The sequence below is a fragment of the Parasteatoda tepidariorum genome, chromosome 8 (genome assembly GCF_982258835.1).
Source record: "Parasteatoda tepidariorum strain Cologne lab strain chromosome 8, Ptep-v5.0, whole genome shotgun sequence".
Classification (NCBI taxonomy): Eukaryota; Metazoa; Arthropoda; class Arachnida; order Araneae; family Theridiidae; genus Parasteatoda; species Parasteatoda tepidariorum.
This window is the reverse complement of record NC_141762.1, coordinates 20,064,070-20,083,570: the sequence shown is the minus strand read 5'-3', so window position 1 is coordinate 20,083,570 and position 19,501 is coordinate 20,064,070. Positions and strand designations below refer to the sequence as shown.

General features: G+C 25.7%; 2 protein-coding genes across 6 annotated transcripts in view; one reads left to right on the top strand and one right to left on the bottom strand.

Moving 5' to 3' along the window:
- Nucleotides 1–323: 323 nt before the first annotated feature.
- Nucleotides 324–9,657, bottom strand: LOC107450300 (protein regulator of cytokinesis 1). Its single transcript, XM_016066062.4, has 2 exons — nt 9,320–9,657; nt 324–3,885 (listed from the first exon to the last, which is right to left on the bottom strand). Exon 2 carries the CDS (start codon nt 3,823–3,825, stop codon nt 1,873–1,875), a length of 1,953 nt encoding a protein of 650 aa, XP_015921548.2. The 5' UTR covers nt 3,826–3,885; nt 9,320–9,657; the 3' UTR covers nt 324–1,872.
- The window catches only part of Acadvl (Acyl-CoA dehydrogenase very long chain), a 26,511-nt gene continuing 16,639 nt past the window's right edge, over nt 9,630–19,501 (top strand). Inside the window, exons 1-5 of one of the 5 annotated variants that reach the window (XM_043047544.3) lie at nt 9,630–9,739; nt 10,075–10,152; nt 14,634–14,703; nt 15,921–15,993; nt 17,387–17,451. In XM_043047544.3, coding sequence (XP_042903478.2) covers nt 10,100–10,152; nt 14,634–14,703; nt 15,921–15,993; nt 17,387–17,451 — 261 coding nt within the window. In that variant the 5' untranslated portion in view covers nt 9,630–9,739; nt 10,075–10,099. Of the gene's footprint in view, nt 9,973–10,074; nt 10,153–14,633; nt 14,704–15,920; nt 15,994–17,386; nt 17,452–19,501 lie in introns of all 5 variants that reach the window. The other 4 variants (XM_043047543.3, XM_043047545.3, XM_043047546.3 and 1 more) reach the window with 4 other exon arrangements.

Here is a 19,501-nt window from a genome sequence, read left to right as displayed (position 1 = left end):
ACAGCAACTAGTGAGATCTGTTCATCGAATTATATCTCTGACAAAATTCTGGTGGGGGAGTACTGTGGCGTAACTACCACTACAAAAGTTTAACATCATTCACTAGTATATAAGACATGTTAACTCGACGCTATGTTGGGGTACCTTTTCATAGATGAAGGTTGACATGGTCTGTAACTACTCTCCCCACAATATATTATGAGTACCAAATTAGTATTTTATTTAATATTTGCTAATCTTATTTTGGTTGCTAATATTTTTCCTTATATAAACTTTGTTAGTTACCAAAAAAATTTTTGATTATGTAGTGAACAGATAATGAATGCTTAGCAAACAAATGTTTAAAATTTATTATTTTTTCATTCATTTCAAAAGCAAAAGGTATAATAAAGAATAACTTTTTACAGATTGTGTAACATATAAAAATTTCATACATTGAAAAATACAAATAAACATAACATTTGCTGCAAAAAGATGCTCATTTAATAAAAATATGCAATGCTTTTAGAAATACCATTCATTAACTTATTGCAAATTTGTTTATTTAAAGCCAATCACCAAACATATTACGGTTTACATTTTACTAAGTATCATTTAAGTAACTTCATCTTTATGTAATCCATCATATACTTAGAAAGCAGAAAAATGACTGTAATAGTAATTTTTACAACCATTTCTATTATAAAAACGTTGGTAATAATCAAGCAATATTTTTTTTCAGTATATACTATAACTCATTATTATATTTAGTACATATATGTATGCACACAGAATATATATGAAAAAATGCAAAATTGAGTTTCTTCATGAAACCCCCCCCCCCCACATTTTAGAAAAGTCTGATTGCAGGATGCACGTTAAAAATTAAAATAAAATGTAACCTTTGCTGCAATAAATTTATGCATTGTTAACAGTTAATGTTAATTAATATTATGACACCAAAATTAAGGGACATTGCGATAAAAATATTCTTTATTTAAATTTGTGAAATATGTCTTCAATTAATGTTCACTTACACAACAGCTCTTACTTTGCTTTGCAAAAGTAAATGGAATTTAATTAAACCAAATAACAAGTCAATAATAATACAAAAAGAGTAAAAAATATTTGAAATATACAAAACAAACCAAAGAATAAAAAGACATTTATTTAAAAATAAGTACTGAAATATAGAGAAAACATTTTGTATACAAATATTTACAAATACCCAACCAATTAGATTATAACAAGATAAGTACACTTTTATCTAAGCCAAGAAATTTGATGAAAGCAATCGATTTCTAAACAAAAGCACTAAACTACATAGAAAACAAAATCGTAAAACTAAAACTAGTTGATCCTAATAAGTAATTAGTAAACGATAAATCAATTTCTAAGTCAATCAGAAAATATTAACTGGTTTGTTTCATCAAATTGAAATTAGTCTAACAATGTACAATAGTGCACAGGGCATTAAGTTACAATCTTTTCTAATATTTTGCAACTCAAGTGTTATAGAAACTGTACAAAATTATAAAGTGACATTTTTGACACAAAGTTTTTGAAACAATAAATGAGGTTTACTATAATTAGTTGTTTTTTTAAGAGTACAATAATACTATAGTGTAAAAGCGACAGTCGTTTAAAAAATGGCAATGAAATAAATTACAATTTCAAAGTATTATTAATTCATTAATTTAAATAAGTAAAAATGAATGATAATCAATGCTACTCTTAAATTTACATTATCAAGCCCTTATTATGGTCAAATATTCTAATTTTTTAAATAAAACTTAAATATTAATTGAAAAATTAAATGAAAACAGTTTAAAAGTTCTAAAAAGTTTGACTATTTAACTAATGTTAATTATAATTCAGTTCATATTTGGTGAGTTATATCAAGAAAGGCAATCCCAATTTTCCTCTAGCAGGTGTAAGATTTGTAGTAGTCTTAGAGGTATTCCTCAGTGATCGCCTGACAGTTTTAGATGCACTTTTCCTCTTGCTTTTACTAGTATTTTGTGATATTCTAGTCCCACCAACTTTTTTGGTTGACAGAACTGAACTTCGACAACTACGCCTGGAGGAGGAATCAAGCTCTTTTGCAAACTGGGAATAAGTTGTGGCATTGGTTGAATCTGGTACAACTTTGCTTTTATTGTTCCTTTCTCTCAGTACCATGCTTTGATCTCTTTTCTTCATGGCATTTGGTCTCGTAGATAGATGTGGAAACAATTTATGACCAAAACCTGATTTACGAACAGATTTGACCAGTTTATTTGCAGAAAGTACTGATTTACCAGTTGTACAGGGTATTGCTTTAGACCTATCAGATGTTGGAGTGCGGTAAACTGACATCCCGGCATTGGTTTTAAATAATTTACTGGGTGCAGACCTGGGTGTCGTAAGTAAAGGTCTCTTAGCTGGAGTTGCTGTTCCAAGCACAGCTTCATTCTCGGTTTGCAGCAAGCGGAGTTTATGCCGTTCTTGTTTTTCGTTTTCTTTCTGGTTGATGCGCTCTTGCCATTGATTAGTGACAAAACTTCTGTAATCTCCATCGAAATACAGGAATGGTTTGCTGTAAACAGCCTCATACAACTCAATTTCATTAAAGATGTCGTTCTCTAGAGCAGGAAGATCTTTTTGTAGTTTCTTTCTGTCTTTCTCTTCTTTAAGGAGGTTTCCTCTACGATTTTTAAACCTGTTTGGATCAGATGCCTTATTTTCAAACACTAAAAGAAGATCCCACAACTCCTTACGTTTTTCAATTTTATTTATTATATGCTTGACAACTTCGGAGTAGGATTTCCACTTTTCAACCTCAGCTTCATGAGCTTCTAAAACTTCATCAGTCATCTCATCTGACTGCAGCAACGTAAATTGATTACGGTTTTTATCACTTACATAACATTTGTCCCATAGGTGTTTAAGCTCTTGCCTTAAATTTTCTATATACATTTTTATATTTTCTTTCTTTATCTTTTCACATCTTTCAAGCTCTTTTTGGATAGAATTTACAGTGGATAATTTGCAATCCACATGTTTAGAAAGAAATTCAGTTTTCTCAGAGTCTGCTATTTTCAATCGATTCCATAAAGCTTTCAGTCTTACGAGGAGCTCTTCTTTCCGTGTTTCTAACTCAATCTTCTTCTTCTGAGCTTTAGATACAACATCTTCCAAAGCTTTTAATGTTTCATTGGTCAAAGGGATACTGTCACTTCCAGACAACACATCCCTTTCTAATGCAGTTTCTGGGGTGAGTTCTGTTACTTCTAATATAGTGGTTAGTTCTTTTTTCACGGAACAAAACTTTTTGTACCTTCTATCACGTTCATCTTTTAACATTTTAATATGCTGATCAATTTCCTTCAGCTCACTCTCAGATGGGACACCTGTGAATGAAGGTAGATGATGTTCCTCCATACCAAGTAACGAGCAATATTTAGATTCAATGCTTCTAAGTTCCTGGTAAGATTTGATTCTTTTATGCTTCAGTTTTGTTAAGCTATCAAGTTCTTGTCTCAAGTTTTCCTCTTTCTTTATTAAAGAAGCACTCTTCTCTTCTAAAGGAGTGACAGATAAAATTTTTGCCAGGTCATTTATCTTCTTTGTATAATTCTGTACACGTTCTTTAATGTCTTCATAAAAGCTAATTTCTTCTCTGTATATATCATCCAGGAGTGTCCAAAGATGCTTCCATACAGCTTTTCCCCTTTGAATAGTTTGCTCTTCATCTATTCCAAATTCATCCCATAAAATATAGAACTTTTTTAAAAATATCCTGACATTCTTAATTTCTTCACTTTCAATACTTTCTAAAGTTATTTTCTTTTCAAGGGACTCCATGCTTCTTTCTTTGTAATCATAGAGGAATGCAATATATTTTGTTTACTTCCAATATTAAACCTGTTAAAGAATTATAAGAATAAGTAAAAGTTAAATCTAAATTATAAGGCAAAGCTAAAATTTATGCATTTATTAATTATGACTCAAGTAACAACAATACTCTAGAACAGCAGTTCTAGAGTTAGTCAGTTATTATTATTATTTTTCTGGTCATGCAAATACAACTGAAAATGTTTTTTTTTTTTTTTTTTTTTGACCAGGTCTTTACTTTATAAATAAAGGTCTTTCACAGCTTCTGTTCATATATCATTGAAAATCAAATACTAATTACTTTCAAAATATTTAATGTAAAAGAAAAAAATTTTGTTATTGCATCATCAATAATTATTTTAAAGCTATGTTATACAGTTGAATCCACATATCTCGAACGGTTACTAGCCTAGCTTTTAAATTATCTTTGATGGAGCGTAAGCCGAAAATGAACAAAATAAGCTGAACTATGGTTTTCAAAAAAGAGTCATTATTGTTGAGAATGGTAATCCGAGAAATGCAATTCCTTATTCATAACTTTGGTTATTTTACTTTGAAATTACTTTTTAAATGCATATCATTTTCGTAATTTGCTCAATACACATTGATATTGGAAATCTTTGTTACTAATTTTACTAGTTCTTTATTCATTGTCATTTTATTCGAATATCATAAAAATAACCAAAATAATAAATACATTATAAATTATTGTTGCATATAAACCAGGGTTGGCAGGTTTTTGACATGTGACAGTTTTTGACAGTTTAAACCATGGTTTAAACCGTCACGTCAAAAACCTCACTGTCAAAAATGTCGAAAACCTATATTCATATGTGAAATTTAATTAATGCATAAAATTTATATATTTTTTATAAAGGATAGTGTTTCTAAATATGTTGTAGAAAAAATAAATTTAACATTTTGAAGAAACACTTATATTTTGAATAGTAACCAAAATCTTGTACTTTTGAAAGCTCACATCTTTTGTAATATTATGTATTCATTTTCATGTGTTATTGAAAATCTGTAGTGATATTATTAAGAAATTTATTTATAACCAAATTTAGTGTATAGTATAGATTATACTAAAAATTAGACATTTTTAAAGATAAACATTAGCAGTTTTTTACATTAGACATCTTTTAAAGAAATTTTTTTTAATATTCTTTTAAATCTTCTTAATAATCTTTTTAACATAAGACAATACAAATTTAAGTGCTTTCTGTTAAATACACAGAGTAGTTAGTGTCGATTTACAGTATATTTAGCCTATTCATTTACTATGCTGAAAATTTAGTTTATCCAAATACTTGTGAATTTCATTTTGCTGAATATTATATATAGTTTTGTTGAATATCTAAATATTCAGCTGTTGAATAATAGTCTTGTCTAATATAGTCTTGCTTTCAAGATATGCATTATTTGTATTCTTAATACAAGTGGGGGAAAAAAAATTAAGAGTTAAAAATTGTTTTAAAATGATAAGTGTAATAATTATAAATAAATATAATAAACAATATTAATTATATTTATCATTATTCCCAAATATAACTACTTTTAAATTCAAATTAACATACTGGATAATAGAGATATTCGGTATAACATAAATTTTTTTTTTTCATACACTTGTATCAAGTTTGTATTTATACAACATAACTTGTAAGTTCCTTATAAATATTAGTTATATGTTCCTTATATGTCAAAAATGCATAGTAATAAACTTTTAATTTTCTTAAGTATCAAAAAAAAAATTTTTTTTTTTCAAAATATAAATATTTAAAAAAATTTTAGGCACAATTTTTGTGCACATGCATTTGAATATAAATTTCTGAGATTTTAAATCTGTTATTTTACCTTAATTTTAATTAAAAAACATTTTAAAACCTGCTGATTACCTATAGTATAATTAAATTTCAATATAATGCATGGCAACTGTTGGTAGTTTTGAAGTTTATATATTTTCTTGGCAAACTTCAGTTTTTGACATTTTTGACGGGTTATTGACGGTTTAAACCAGTATTATACCCTTGTCATGTCAAAAACCACTTTTTGACGTCAAAAACCCAACCCTGATATAAACATAATTAATGTTTAAAAAAATCATCATCTTAAAAAAATAAACTAACTTAACTCTTTGAACCTTTTTATGGAACTCCAAAGTAAGAAATTGTAAAAATTTCCTAATAATCCACTTCAAGAAACTCAAATAATAAGCAGTTCATAACATTAAAATTCAAAACTTCAAGATGTTAAAGAAATTTTTTAACTTTAATTAATAAAAGGTAGTTATAACTAAAGTAACTCTATTAAGGCCCTTCTAAAACTTGCTCTGCCTCCTGGATTTTGAAGAAACATGGTATTTATATATTTAATGGACCACAGGGAAAACATTTCTGCAATTAGATACTGTTTGATTTATATTTTAAAACATTGTTAAAGTAATTATGGTTAAAAATAAGAAAAGAAAAAAATTGCCACTGTGGCATTTCTAAATTACGCATAATTTCCTTTTTTATATATCTTGCACGATAAATCAACAAAACTTTTCATCCAAACAACCTAGTAAAACTGCAGTTAACTTTTTACTCTGGTAGAAGTATTATGTTTGATCCTCTTACCACTTATACAATGTATCAAAATTAAAAAATGTCAATGATTAACTAAAGTTGAAATTTCTCTGACACTTACATTTTATTTGAAGTAACCAAATTCTTATGCTCACAGTTTTTAAATAAAAACTGACAAAAGAAGCAAAATTACAAAATTCAGATATTAATGTTGTTCAAATTATAACTTAAAACTGATTGTATAGACATTCTAAATTATACAATTCTTAATAAGAGTAAAAGAGGAGCATAAAAATATGAAGTAAACTTTCAATTTAAAAAAAGAAAATTCAACTGAAAATTTTTTGGGCTAATCAGTTTCATGCGTCAGAATATATTCACAACAATCTTAACATTAGTAAAATTATCTTGATTTTATCTCAATAATATTAACAACAACTCACAAATTTGTTCTTAAATTTTAAAATTTTGCAATTTTATGTTTACTAATAATATTCTTATTGTCAAATAATAATGTTATTTTTTTATTGCTAGAAAACTGACAAAAACGAAAATAAATATATAATAACATAACTGAAAAAAATCAAACACATTAAAACTTTTTCAAATAATTAAAAAGACTCTTAGGTAATTACTGATCCCTTTATGAGCATTTTACTTAGGGACAGTAATTACGTCATAGTTTTAGCCAAATAGATAAAAAACTAATTCATTTCTTTAAATTAAACTAGCTATATTTTACAAAATTATAGAAAGTAATTACATTTTGTATAAATCAATACTTTCCCCCTCGCTAGCAATCTCTTAGAAGAAAATGCAGGAAACAGTTTTACAATTAATAAAGTTAGCTACTGATTTTTTAAGGTGAAGTTTAGATTACTGAGAATATTGATTATGCATATTTAAGCAGACAGTCATACTATATCAGAATATGTATTGCATTTATTTTTGTAGCACTGTCGCAATATTGTATATTACTTAAAAAGTTCAGAAATATGTGTTGGTGATATATAAGGGACAGTAATGATATTTTTCTTACAATTTACTAATTTCAAAACATTTTTTAATACAAAATGTGCCTGGTGTTTATTTTTTACTCCCTGTGGACATTTATTAGTTGTGTAGATTGGTGAACACTTTGGACATTTTTGTCAATATGGTTTTCTCATGAATTGAGCCATAGAAAGACCAACAAACATGTAACCCAAAATTCCTTTTATGCCAACACAACTTTATCATTGACTTAAAATTTTTATATCATGTGATGTGAATTTTTATATCACAAAAGAGTTTCTTTAATCCACCAGGGTTTTAAATAAATATTACTGTAGGATGTAATAAACAACCTGCTTTGAATGAAATCGAGAAATATTATTTTACTGTTTAGAGAGAAAACACTCCAATTAAGTTTTCCTATTGGTAAATAAGCAGCGACTAGCACAAAATAATTCTAATTCTGTTCTGAGTACTATTCAGAACAAAATCAGAACATTAAAAGTAATTGTTGAGAGAAAGAGTACAAAATCCATTAATTGTATAATTTCTTATTTATTTAGTTTTTGCATGTATAATGGGTTTATGTGGATTTGGAGGTTGATAAAATTTAATTTGCAGTTTCTGGAGGCAAATCAATGTTTTGATTTACACACTATTTTCCTGTTCAATAATTTAAACATAACATTTGACTATATATTTGATTTCACACTTCAATTCTGAACATATAGCAAAAAAAAAAAAATACACTATCTTAAAAAAATAAATAAATAATAAAAACATTTAATAATAAATATAAATATATAATTATTATAATTATATATATTATTATTATAATTATATATATTATTATTATAATTATATATAATAATATTAAATTAAATAATTTAAATATTTTTGACAAACCTCCTCCCCTAGGGGGAAGATCTCTGTATCCTAATCTGTGGAAGAATAAGGCAACTTCCGGGCAGCGCAAGTGAGAAACTAATAATTTAAGAAAAAACAAACAGAAAAAGACCAACTGAAAAGGTATAACTCGTAGCCAACCCTGGGCAAACCTACAGGTTCTTTTTTTTCATTTTAAAATTTACAAATTTAAAACTCAATTGGTCCATTGACTATAGCATTTGGCGTGACAGATCAAGATATGGAAATATTCCCCCAACTTAGAAATAGTATATGCAAGGAATATAAAAAAAAAATCCCAGAAGGGAACAAACTTGAAAGGAATAAAACACAGCCACCAAATATTTTAGTTAAGAAAAACCCATTGGTACCTTAACGAAGATATTGTCTCAACAGAAATACTATTAAGATTCTCTATTCTTGTTATAGCAAAAGGCAGGAATTTTCCGACTTATAATGTAGTTTTCGATTTCTTTTTTTAAAATTTTTTTTTATGTTTGGACAAATATTGTAAAAAAAAAAAGCTGCATGCAAATAATAAATATATTCTGATTAGAGAAACATTAAGTTATGTACTCTGAAACATTAATTACATTTTTCTAGTTGACAAATATGAATTTATATAAATACAAACATTTTTACATAACTATTTACTTGAAAAGTTACAAATGGAACTCTGACATAATTTTTTTTGTACCTTGATCTTTTCAGTTAAAATAAGCGCGAAATGCCATAATCCGTTACTATCGGAATTTTAAGCATACTCTGTAAATAAAATACAACATTAGAATCTGATCTATTACGATATAGTATCTGGAAAAAAACAGGGCAAAATATCAAAGAAATTAAAATAAGAAAAAGGGAACAGTTAAATAGGGAAAGACGATTATCAAAGTTTGTTTTGATAATAGTATAACGAATATTTATATAAGGAGGAGCATATTTATCATAATAAAAAATATAAGAACTTAAACTAAAACAAAATAAAGATTGCTTACTCTTTTAATAGTCAAAGATATAATTTACTAGGAATATAAAAAATTTAGTGAAGTGATTAAATTTTAGCAATCAGCAATTCAAATTTTCGCAAAAACAGCCAAAATTACGTCACGTCTCTCGTATCTTCACTTCATTTCTTGTTCTCAGTGAATGTGACATCGATTGATGTATCAATATATTTTTTAACAGATATTTCTAGTCAGTGAATTAATAGAAATTTTTAGTAATCAAAATTAATGAAAGTCTGTATTTTTAACAGTAAATACAAAAAAGTGTCAGAACAAAGACAAAGAAGTCATGTGAGCATTTGTTTTGTTTTCCCCCTCTTCAAAACCACTCCCTCTAATTTATCCAATGAAGTAACAGAAGAGTCAGTCACGTCACGTATTCGTCAAAGAGGAATTCGTCAAGCAAGTAAAGTAAACAACTTTTTCCTTGTGATCTATTTTTTTATTACATAAACACTCACATCAAAATAGTTAATAATTTTTGCTCTTTATCTATAGCATTTTATGATACGCTACAAGTAGTTATTTAGCAGTTCTGTTTTGTTAAGTTTAAATTTGCATCAAATTGTATTTTGAGGAAAACTCTCCCGTAATCTTCTAAGGGCTCGTCATATCTTGATAAAGTATTACGTAATTATCTTTTTGTCTGTATTGAATTGCTATTTTTATTTTCCAAGATTTTTATTTTGCCTATATGTGTAATTTATTATTTTAGAAACATTCAACTGATCGAATTTCTTTTTTAGATTTTGCTCTTCCTCTTATATCAGTATGCTGCGTGTGATTTCTCGTCGAATTTTAGCAAGGAAAACAACCAATGTCAGGTATATAAGCATGAAAGCAAAAAAATACTAATATTTTTTTTTATATCCTAATATGTTCCTTTTATTCTAATTGGAAAAAGGGCTATTTGTATCTTGAATCTAGAATTCTTGTAACTAAAATACTAATAATTTTCTCTTATGTAATTTTTCTCAATAATATATTTAATCTAAGTAAGGATATTTGTATTATTAATTTGGAATTCTAGTCATATTTCTGTCAGTAAATATCTCAGGTCTGTATTCCAATTATGCATAGTATATATCAGATAATATTTGTCAGGTATTTGAAATGTAATAACAAGAATACTAATAATTTTTTTAATGTATTTCTGCCAATTATTTTAGGGGATATATCCGTATCGTGATATCCAATCGCCATGGCACCAAATTGGTTTGAAACTGAAGAAATTAAAATTTTTTTTCTTTTTCTACAAGATTCGTGAAATTGTATCTTCCTATTAATTCCTCCTTTCTCAGATTTATTGATGATCTTTTGGTTACTAATTTTAACGATTTTGGTATTTTAACTAAACAAATTTATCTAAGTGAATTAATTCTTAATAAAACTAATATTAGAAATTTTTTAGCAAATTTTTTAGATTTAACTCTTATTATTAATGAAGGTAGTAAAATTACCTTTAAACTTTTTTACTAAAGAAATGATTTAAACTTTCCACTTAAAAGGAATATTGATATTAATTCTAACTTAGCATATAAGGTTTTTTCCAAAATTATTACCAATCAGATTCTTAGGTTTTACAGAAATAATTCAAACTTTAATGATTTTTTTAAAAGGAACTGATAAATTTAAAACAGATTTAATTAATAGCCATATTCCTAGTTTATTTCTTCAATTTCATTAATAAATTATTTAAAACCTTTTAGAACATTAATTTTTTCTAATTAAATATCTTTTTTTCTGTTTTTAGAATTAGCTCTGATTTATTTTTAAGGTAGGAACTAAATATAAGCTAATCTTAAAGCCACTGGGCGGAATGGTTTTGGATGTATGATCTTTTATACTGAATTAAATTATTTATTAAGTAAACTTCTAAATAAATTATAGCTTTTAATTAAATAACTTTAATTATTTAATTTTAATTGTCCAGTGTAATAAACAGTTTATTTTTATTTTTTACTGCAATTGCTTTTTTTTGTAAGAATGGAATGGGCTCTGGTTTATGAACAACCATCCCAGATAAATGCAGGTAATATGTGTAGACTTTAATGTTATGAAAGGATGTATGAATGAAGGTATAGCAATTACTAAATGGTTTATTCCTAATTTAAGTCTGTGGTTTAAATCTACAAGAATTGCCTATTTGAATGTTTTATTTTTGCGATTTAATTTTAAGTTTTTAATTTATTTAAAATTTATATTTTCTCATTTTTTTCTATTATTAATTAAATTTTCTTCCTATTAAGGGTTTTGTTAATAAAATTTTCCAAAAAAATTTTTATTAACCAAATTTTTCTCATAGATCGCAGCCCTGAAATGTAATTTGCTACATATTTTTTTTACCAAGCATATTTTTAAAATTATTTTGTATGATTTAAGCTAAAAGCACTGTTTTTTATTCTTTTCTTCTTAGCGAATTTTTGTTAGCTGTTAAATTGTTAAGCTGTTAATTGTATATCTATTTTTAAGGCATTTTTGCTTTTGCACCGCATCCGTAAATTTGTTTTCTGCTTTCTTTTATCTCACACTCATTTTCAAACACACTCATTTCCAAAGACAAACAAAAGAAATAAAATATTTTAAAAATTATTTAAGGGGGCATATACACCTATGTAGGTTGGAAAAATCAAATTTTTTTCCATCAAATAGACAGGGACAGTGACGACGTATTTCACCCCGCCTCCTTCCAATTGCTTTCCAAACATTTTTTCGAACGAACCATTTCAATGGCATTTCCTATGTGAATTTAAGACGGCAAGATTTTTAGTTAATTATTGAAATAAATAAATTTATATAGCGCTTCTAAGGGACATATTCCTAATTTATGTAGTTTTCATTATACCGGGTATTCAGTAGATTTTACGAGTTAAGTGCATTAAATGCTATAAAAAAAGTTTCAAAATGGTTATCTTTAATTTTGATGTATAAAAATTTAAGCGTCAGTACTATTTTTAACTCTTGTTTCATGTTTATAATAATGCCTTATTTTATTTAGAATTTGTTACATATTCTTAACCTACATCTAATTTTTTTCTTTAGTTATGGAAAGGCATGCATTGTTTTAAAACGTTCAGAAATGAATTTTTAATCTATAATTAGATTGTATTTATCAATACTAATGTCTGTTTATTAAATTATACCTGATGATTAAATTTGTAGTTATTGTAAACTTTGTTTGCTTAAGATTTTCTGATTATTGCTGCTAATTCTCATAAGCTTTAGTTTTTAACTATTAAATAGGAATAAATTATGTAACTAATTTATTTAATATGTATACATATAGTTAAATCTGCACAGAGTTTTAGTTTAAACTCAGATTTATTTTGACTTGAGATTTTTTCTTGTTTGTATTTATCAGTTTTTAACAGTAGTTTTATGCATTAATTTTTTGAAAAAATTGAGATACCTTATTATTAGATGATTAATATTAGATTATTTCTTAACGTAACTAGTGTAGTGCTATGTTAAAGTGTAGTGTTATGTTAAAAGGGTCAATACTATGTATAGTTTCCAGAATTTTAATATATAGAATAGCTAAATTATTTTAGAATTTTAAATTTCTAATTTTCATTTTAAAATGTGAGAGGAACAATTTTTTTTAGGTGTTATATATGAATTTATCTTAAAATCTCAGATTCCTATTTTATTCGATACGAAAGTGCAACATGAATTTTTTTAGAATTCTTTAAAACATACTTATCCCATACATAAACTTTTATTTAACATTCATATTTATTAATCTATGTATTCACATAGGTGTTTAAATTTTACTTATTTAATAATATTAATTTCGCATGCATTTCAAATAAATATAATTCAAATTTTTAAGAAATTTTTTAATTTAGAAACTTAATTCTTTAATGTATGTATGCATATTTAGTTATACAGCTTTTGTTTTGGCAAATGTTACTGTTATCACTTTTTATAGCATAAAATTTGCATTTGACAGTCTAAATCAAAATGTTTTAAATTACCTTCATAGTAATATTCTAATTGTTGCAGTGAACGTAAGATTCAAGTCATCCATATTTATTTCATAATTTGGTTGTAAATATGTTTTAAGACCTGTCAACTCTTTTGTTTATATAATTTTTTTTTATTTTTTACTTCCTATCATTTTAGTAAATGTACCAATTTGAGCTATTTTAAAAACGTGTATCTAAAATGATTTATAATTTTCACTAATTTATCTGACTTTATTCATGCTTCTTACATAACTTTTTAATTTGTTTTAAAATTCTCATAATTATTTACAATTAATAAGTTGTCTCGATATTATAAAAAAAATTGATTTAATATAATATACATATTTTAAGAAAAATTAAACATAAATTAGAAATAACTTTTTTCAAATAATAAAATTCACAAATTTCCGATTTCCAGATTATAAATACAATTTATATGGTAAATATTAAATACAAATTCTCTCAATTATATATACAAAAAGTTTTCATAATCATTTGCAATTAATAAGCTATTCCAATTAATATCATAAAAAGAGATTAACGTAATATTAATATATGCAACACTTTTTCTTGCCATGTCAGTGGTTAAATTCGACTCTATATTAATATATTCAAAGATTTAGTTCACCCACTTTTAACTACATGAGAAACGCCATATTGTTTGCTCCGTTCAAAACTTTGTTTGGAACGAGGAGAGCTAGTGACGTCGTTGATGACGTAGGACTAACCCTGTCTATTATGTTCTTCACTGTTTCAATAATCATAATCCAAAAGATTAAAATGAAATTCGTCATAGTGTGATTGTAAACATTAATAATGTTGAAGCACGCTTCAATAGGTTTAACCAAAGATTGTAATTTCCAAAGTTTCTAAAAAAACACATTACATTTATTATTTAAAGATTTTGAATACATGAATTATTTATGTATTGTTCTATTGTTCATTATGAAAAAAATAAATGAGAAAACTAGCATTAAAAACCCCAGTTTTTTTTTCAAAAAAAAAAAAAAAGAAATATTAAAAAATTAATTTTTATAAAAAAATTTATTGATCTGAGTCTATGACTGGGTTCTATTTTTGTTTAAGTTTTTTTTTGGTGCTTTTCACACTATTTTTTAAATTTGTTAAAATTTTTCATGTATAGAATCCTCTTTAAATAGAAAAAAAAGTTGTAAACTTTTTCAGGTAATTTTTACTCAAATAACTGTTTTGATAATCTTCGATTCGAATAAGCTAGAATTTTGTTTATCTCTATAATAGATAGAACATATCACTATGATAAGAATATTTACATTTTTTAAATTGCTGTTTTGTTAAAAAGTAACTTAATATTTAAGGTTGTATGCTGCAAGTGCTCAAGCTGCAGTCAAAGAACCGGAACAAGCAAAAAATGAAAAACCATCTCGAGTAAGTTGAATCTAAAACAAGTAGTGTATTCTATCAAGAATTGTGTGTCTTCATAATTGTATTGTTAAGTGACTGTATACACTGCTTATAAATTAAAAAAGCTGTGAAGAAGCATATATATATATATATTATTAGTTCAATATTATTGAAGGGATTCCTGGACATTTGTCCATTCCCTAAAAAATTCTAATGAGAAATAAACTCTCATGTGTTAAGCTAAAATTTTTGGAAATAATCTTAATCCTCTAAGCGGTGAACCCTCTAGGTAAAAATATGTGAGCATTTTTTTGCTATGTAACATTTCCCCATTGAATTACATGGTAAAATTTGTTTATTGGTTATTGAAGAATAATCTTAATCTTTTAAGCGGTAAACCCCTTAGGTAAAACCCCCTTAGGTTTTTTTGCTATGTAACATTTCCCCATTGAATTACATGGAAAAATTGGTTTTTTGTTGTATGTAGGAAAGCTGTATCTGAAAGTTTGGAAAAAGTTGTAACTCTCAAAGGGCTTAGAATTTTCACAGTTATTTGGGCATTAGTATACTCTGTCTTAAGCTTTTTTTTATTCAAAACTTAAAGGTCTGTGTTATATTCTCTGTTTTCAGAGGACCTCTTCTAAAAATATTGGCTTAAATTTTTTTCACTAATGAAATATGCTTGCTAAAATTAATGAAGCATATTGAGCCAGGATCTGTTTATGGGAGTGGATGAATGAGACTGAACTGCCTTAGAAATATTTAAAAAAAATATTTTTAGACCTTTTTTAACCCATTTTTTTCAATAATCATATGTTTTTGTTTTCTTTTTTATACTAGTGTACAAAAGAAATAAAGGGTTCTTGAAAAAAGATGTGTTATATGAAACTAATTTGTCCAAATTCATTAAAGTATTAAATTAAATTATTCATTAAAAAATATTGTCTGAAGCAGTACAATTGCAATGTAAATTTATGAATTTTTAAGTTTTTTCTTGCTTATTGATTTTCTGATAATTATTACTCAAAAATTTACTACTAATTTAAAAATTTTCATAAATTTTAGTATTTTGATGTAAGTATATTTTTCATCAGTATGTTGAAATTAGGTTCTCATTTTTAATGTATGTCAAATGAGTGATTTATTATTTTTAAAGGTTTATGATTAAAATATAATTAAAAACTAGTGTTTTTCTGAAATTATATATATTTATTATGTTATTTCTTTTTTTTTATTTTTAGGAATCAAATTCTTTTGTCATGGGAGTTTTCAATGGACAAATTAAAACTGATCAAGTTTTTCCATATCCTGATGGTAAACATTTTGTTGTTATAAATACCTAAAATAAATGATGGAGTGATAAGAAATCAATACAAAGTGATAAGAATTAATGCAATGGACTTTGATTTAATCTAAAAATATGAAATTGTGACAAATGATTTGAGTAGTATATTATAACTCCCACTTGTATTCAAAATCTAAAAAAAACAGAAAAGAAAAAAAAGATATTAACTGAATTTTGAAATTTTTTTTTTATAAAATTAATAAGTTTTCAGATAAAAGTGAACAATATATTAAAGAACTGTCTAAGATATGCATTAGTAATGTTTTTAAAAACCTTTGCCAAGGAAAATAAAAGTTACAGTTAAAGTTAAAAGCACTTTTAAAATAAATATTTTAACAGGGTTCATTGGAATTTTAGTACAGTAGGGAACCGATTATCCGGAACGATCGGGACCATCGCTATTCCGGATAACTGATTTTTCCGGTTTTCTGAATCGCTGCAAAAAGCCGTTTTTTTATTGTTAAACCCAACTAAAAAAGAATTTTTTTTTTGGAAATAATCTTAAAAAGAAGAAAAAACGATGAAGTAATACGCTAATGATTATTTCCAAAATGATGGTAAGGTGAACATATTTCAAAAAAGAAAGAAAAATCCTAAAATCTTATGAGGAAAAAAAAAAATTTTTTTTTAAAAAATGGCGGGAAAATTTATCGAATTTTGTTCCGGTTTTTTGGTTTTCCGGTTTTCTGATTTCCGGATAACGGGTTCTGTACTGTATCTGAAACCATTTATTAAGAATAATTTACTTTTGCAAAGTGATATAAGTATTTAAGTATAAAAAGGCTGAATAGAATGTTTAACACAGTATGCATTTCACTATTTGAATTCTTAACTTATAAGCATATGATAATTTGTAAGCAGATTCTCCATTATCCTAACTTTAGGAAATGTTCTAGTTATGTTCTACCAAAAACATATTTTCCTATTGCTAAAGTGAGAAAAAAATTATTAATTTTTTAAAAATTATTCAATGAGAAAGCTGAATTCTTGAAGCACACTATTGTGCTATGGTTAAAAAACACTGTTTAGCTGACTTAAGCTGAGTAAAGTACATTGAGGGTACTCTCATTTAATCCACTGATGAACATGTGTAAAATATGCACCAATCAAATTCGAAAAATTATCGTCTGAATTTTGTTTTCTCACAAAACAAATGTTAAAAGTAATAATGAAAACCACTGCAAACTAGCTTTTTTTAAAAATTGCTCTTTTTCACTCTTCTTATTTTTTTCAAACTACAAAAAAGTAGGGATTACAATAACTTATTTAACCTGTAGTACGTAATTTACGACAACTTTCAAGGTGAAAAATAAAATCTCAAATAAAACACTTAAACTCCTGACTTTTTTTTCTTTCTTGCAGTTTTGAGTAAAGATGAAAGAGGAACTCTACAAATGATGTTAGATCCAGCAAAAAGGTTTTTTGAGGTAATAATTTTTAGTTTTAATGAGAATGAAAAAAATATTAATGTTTTTTTATGTTTTGTTGTTTCAAATAGAAATATTTTTTTGAGTCCTGCCAAAATTTTAATAATGCTCTAAATCTTGGACTAAATATAAATAATTTTGCTATTTAAAACTTCAGAGGAGTAATAAATTAGTCATGTAACTTTCAGTGGGATAGTTAACATGTTGAGTCTAATTATATTTCACATAATTCATTATTTTTGTTTATGATGATACAATATATTAAGCTAAAATGAAATATGCTTTAAGTTTATATTTTGTAATTTTTCCCATTTTGACTCTTAATTTTATCAATAGATAAAAGTAATAAAATAATTATAAAAATGTTTTGAAATTTGCAACTTAAATGTCAGAAAATGTGACTATTACTGAACTTAACTGGTAATTTGAAGTCAATATAATTTTTCTGTTGAAAAATGTTCACTGTTATTAAAATGTTCACCTATTATAGACTTGGAAAATTGTTAAAGGAAATGCGTTTTCTCCCCCAAGTTGTTTTATATGTGCCAATAAATGTAAATAAATAATATATCTCAATCTTCATTGATTTATGAATACTAATAATGCTTCTGATTATGTTTAGTTTCTTATCTGCAACACAATATCAAAATGGAACATTGTTGCAACTTCAAAAAAAATGGCATAATTCAGTTTAAAGACATGTTACAAGTTTTAAAATTTATTTTTTTATCATTCATGAATATTGGGATCTATTTTGATTGAATAAGTTTTTAATAATTGTTTTGCAATTGTGCAATTTGTGTTCTAATTTTAATTAAAACTCTACTTTTATAAAAATTAAGGCACTGTATAAATTTTTTAAAATCAGATGAAAGAAGCAATACAAAAACTCACATTGTTTATCCTGAAAATAAAAGTTTTCAATTTAAAAGTAAATATTTTGATTTTTTTTTTTTTTTTTTTTTTTTTTTTTTTTTTGAAAAAAATTCTATTTACTTACCTATTTACATCATTATTTATTTTACTGTACCTGATTCCATTTAGTTAAATATATTTAATTTACCTTGATTTGGTGTTCTCTTTATATATTTGATGTAAGTATCTTTTCTGAATGATTCTAATGTGAAAAGATTTGTCATACAAAATACTTTTGTTACGTAATTTAGACTATTTTAATGTATTTTTTTTAATGTAATAATTTTTTTTGAATGCATAATTTTGATTTTTCAAGTTTAATTTTAAAAAATTATACTTCTCTTTCTCTTTTTTTAAAAAAATTTTGTGCTCAGTAATCTTTGGGACACAATGTGATGAACTATTTAAGCAAATTATTATAACACTATTTAACTATTAAACTATTAATGCAATTGACTACGATAAACAAATCATCAAATTACAAAAATTTACCAATCAGCTACTTAATTTGAAATAAAATGGAAAAAAAAAAAACTAACGTTTTATTTATGTACTGCTTATTATCTTTAAAATATGAAAATTATACATAAAAAAAAAAATCATCAATTGATGATCTAATATTTATTTTATTTTGATATATTTATTTTATCTAATATTTTCCTGAGCAGCTTATATTTAAATTGTTCACAATCATATGTTTTTAAAGTATCAGAGCAGAAATGTACTTCGAATTTCAGTTCTTTCATTGCATTCCTCATTTTGGCATTTGTAGGAGGTAACGTAACATCTTCATCTGACTTGTCAAGTTCAATCCATAGTCTTTTTCTATCCATAGTCAGTCATAGTTAATGATTTGTCAGTTCAATCCATAGTCTTTTTTCCCCATAATAATCTGGGAAATTTATGACTTTGTTAATGTGGAAGCTACATTAGACCTGAAAATAACCATTCGCCATGTGGCGAGTCAACAAGAATATGTGGGGACTTAAACAAATGGCCACTTTTACCCATGTTTTTACTTAATCCTTTAATGATAAAAGTACATCATTGCAGAAAAATTCAGGAATTTTCATTAAAATGTCTTAATGTTTCATTCAAAATTTTGATTCTTCAGAATCCACCAATTTGTGATGGT

Excerpts from the sequence above, each read along its gene's own strand:
- LOC107450300 (XM_016066062.4), bottom strand. The coding sequence starts at position 3,825 with ATGGAGTCCCTTGAAAAGAAAATAACTTTAGAAAGTATTGAAAGTGAA.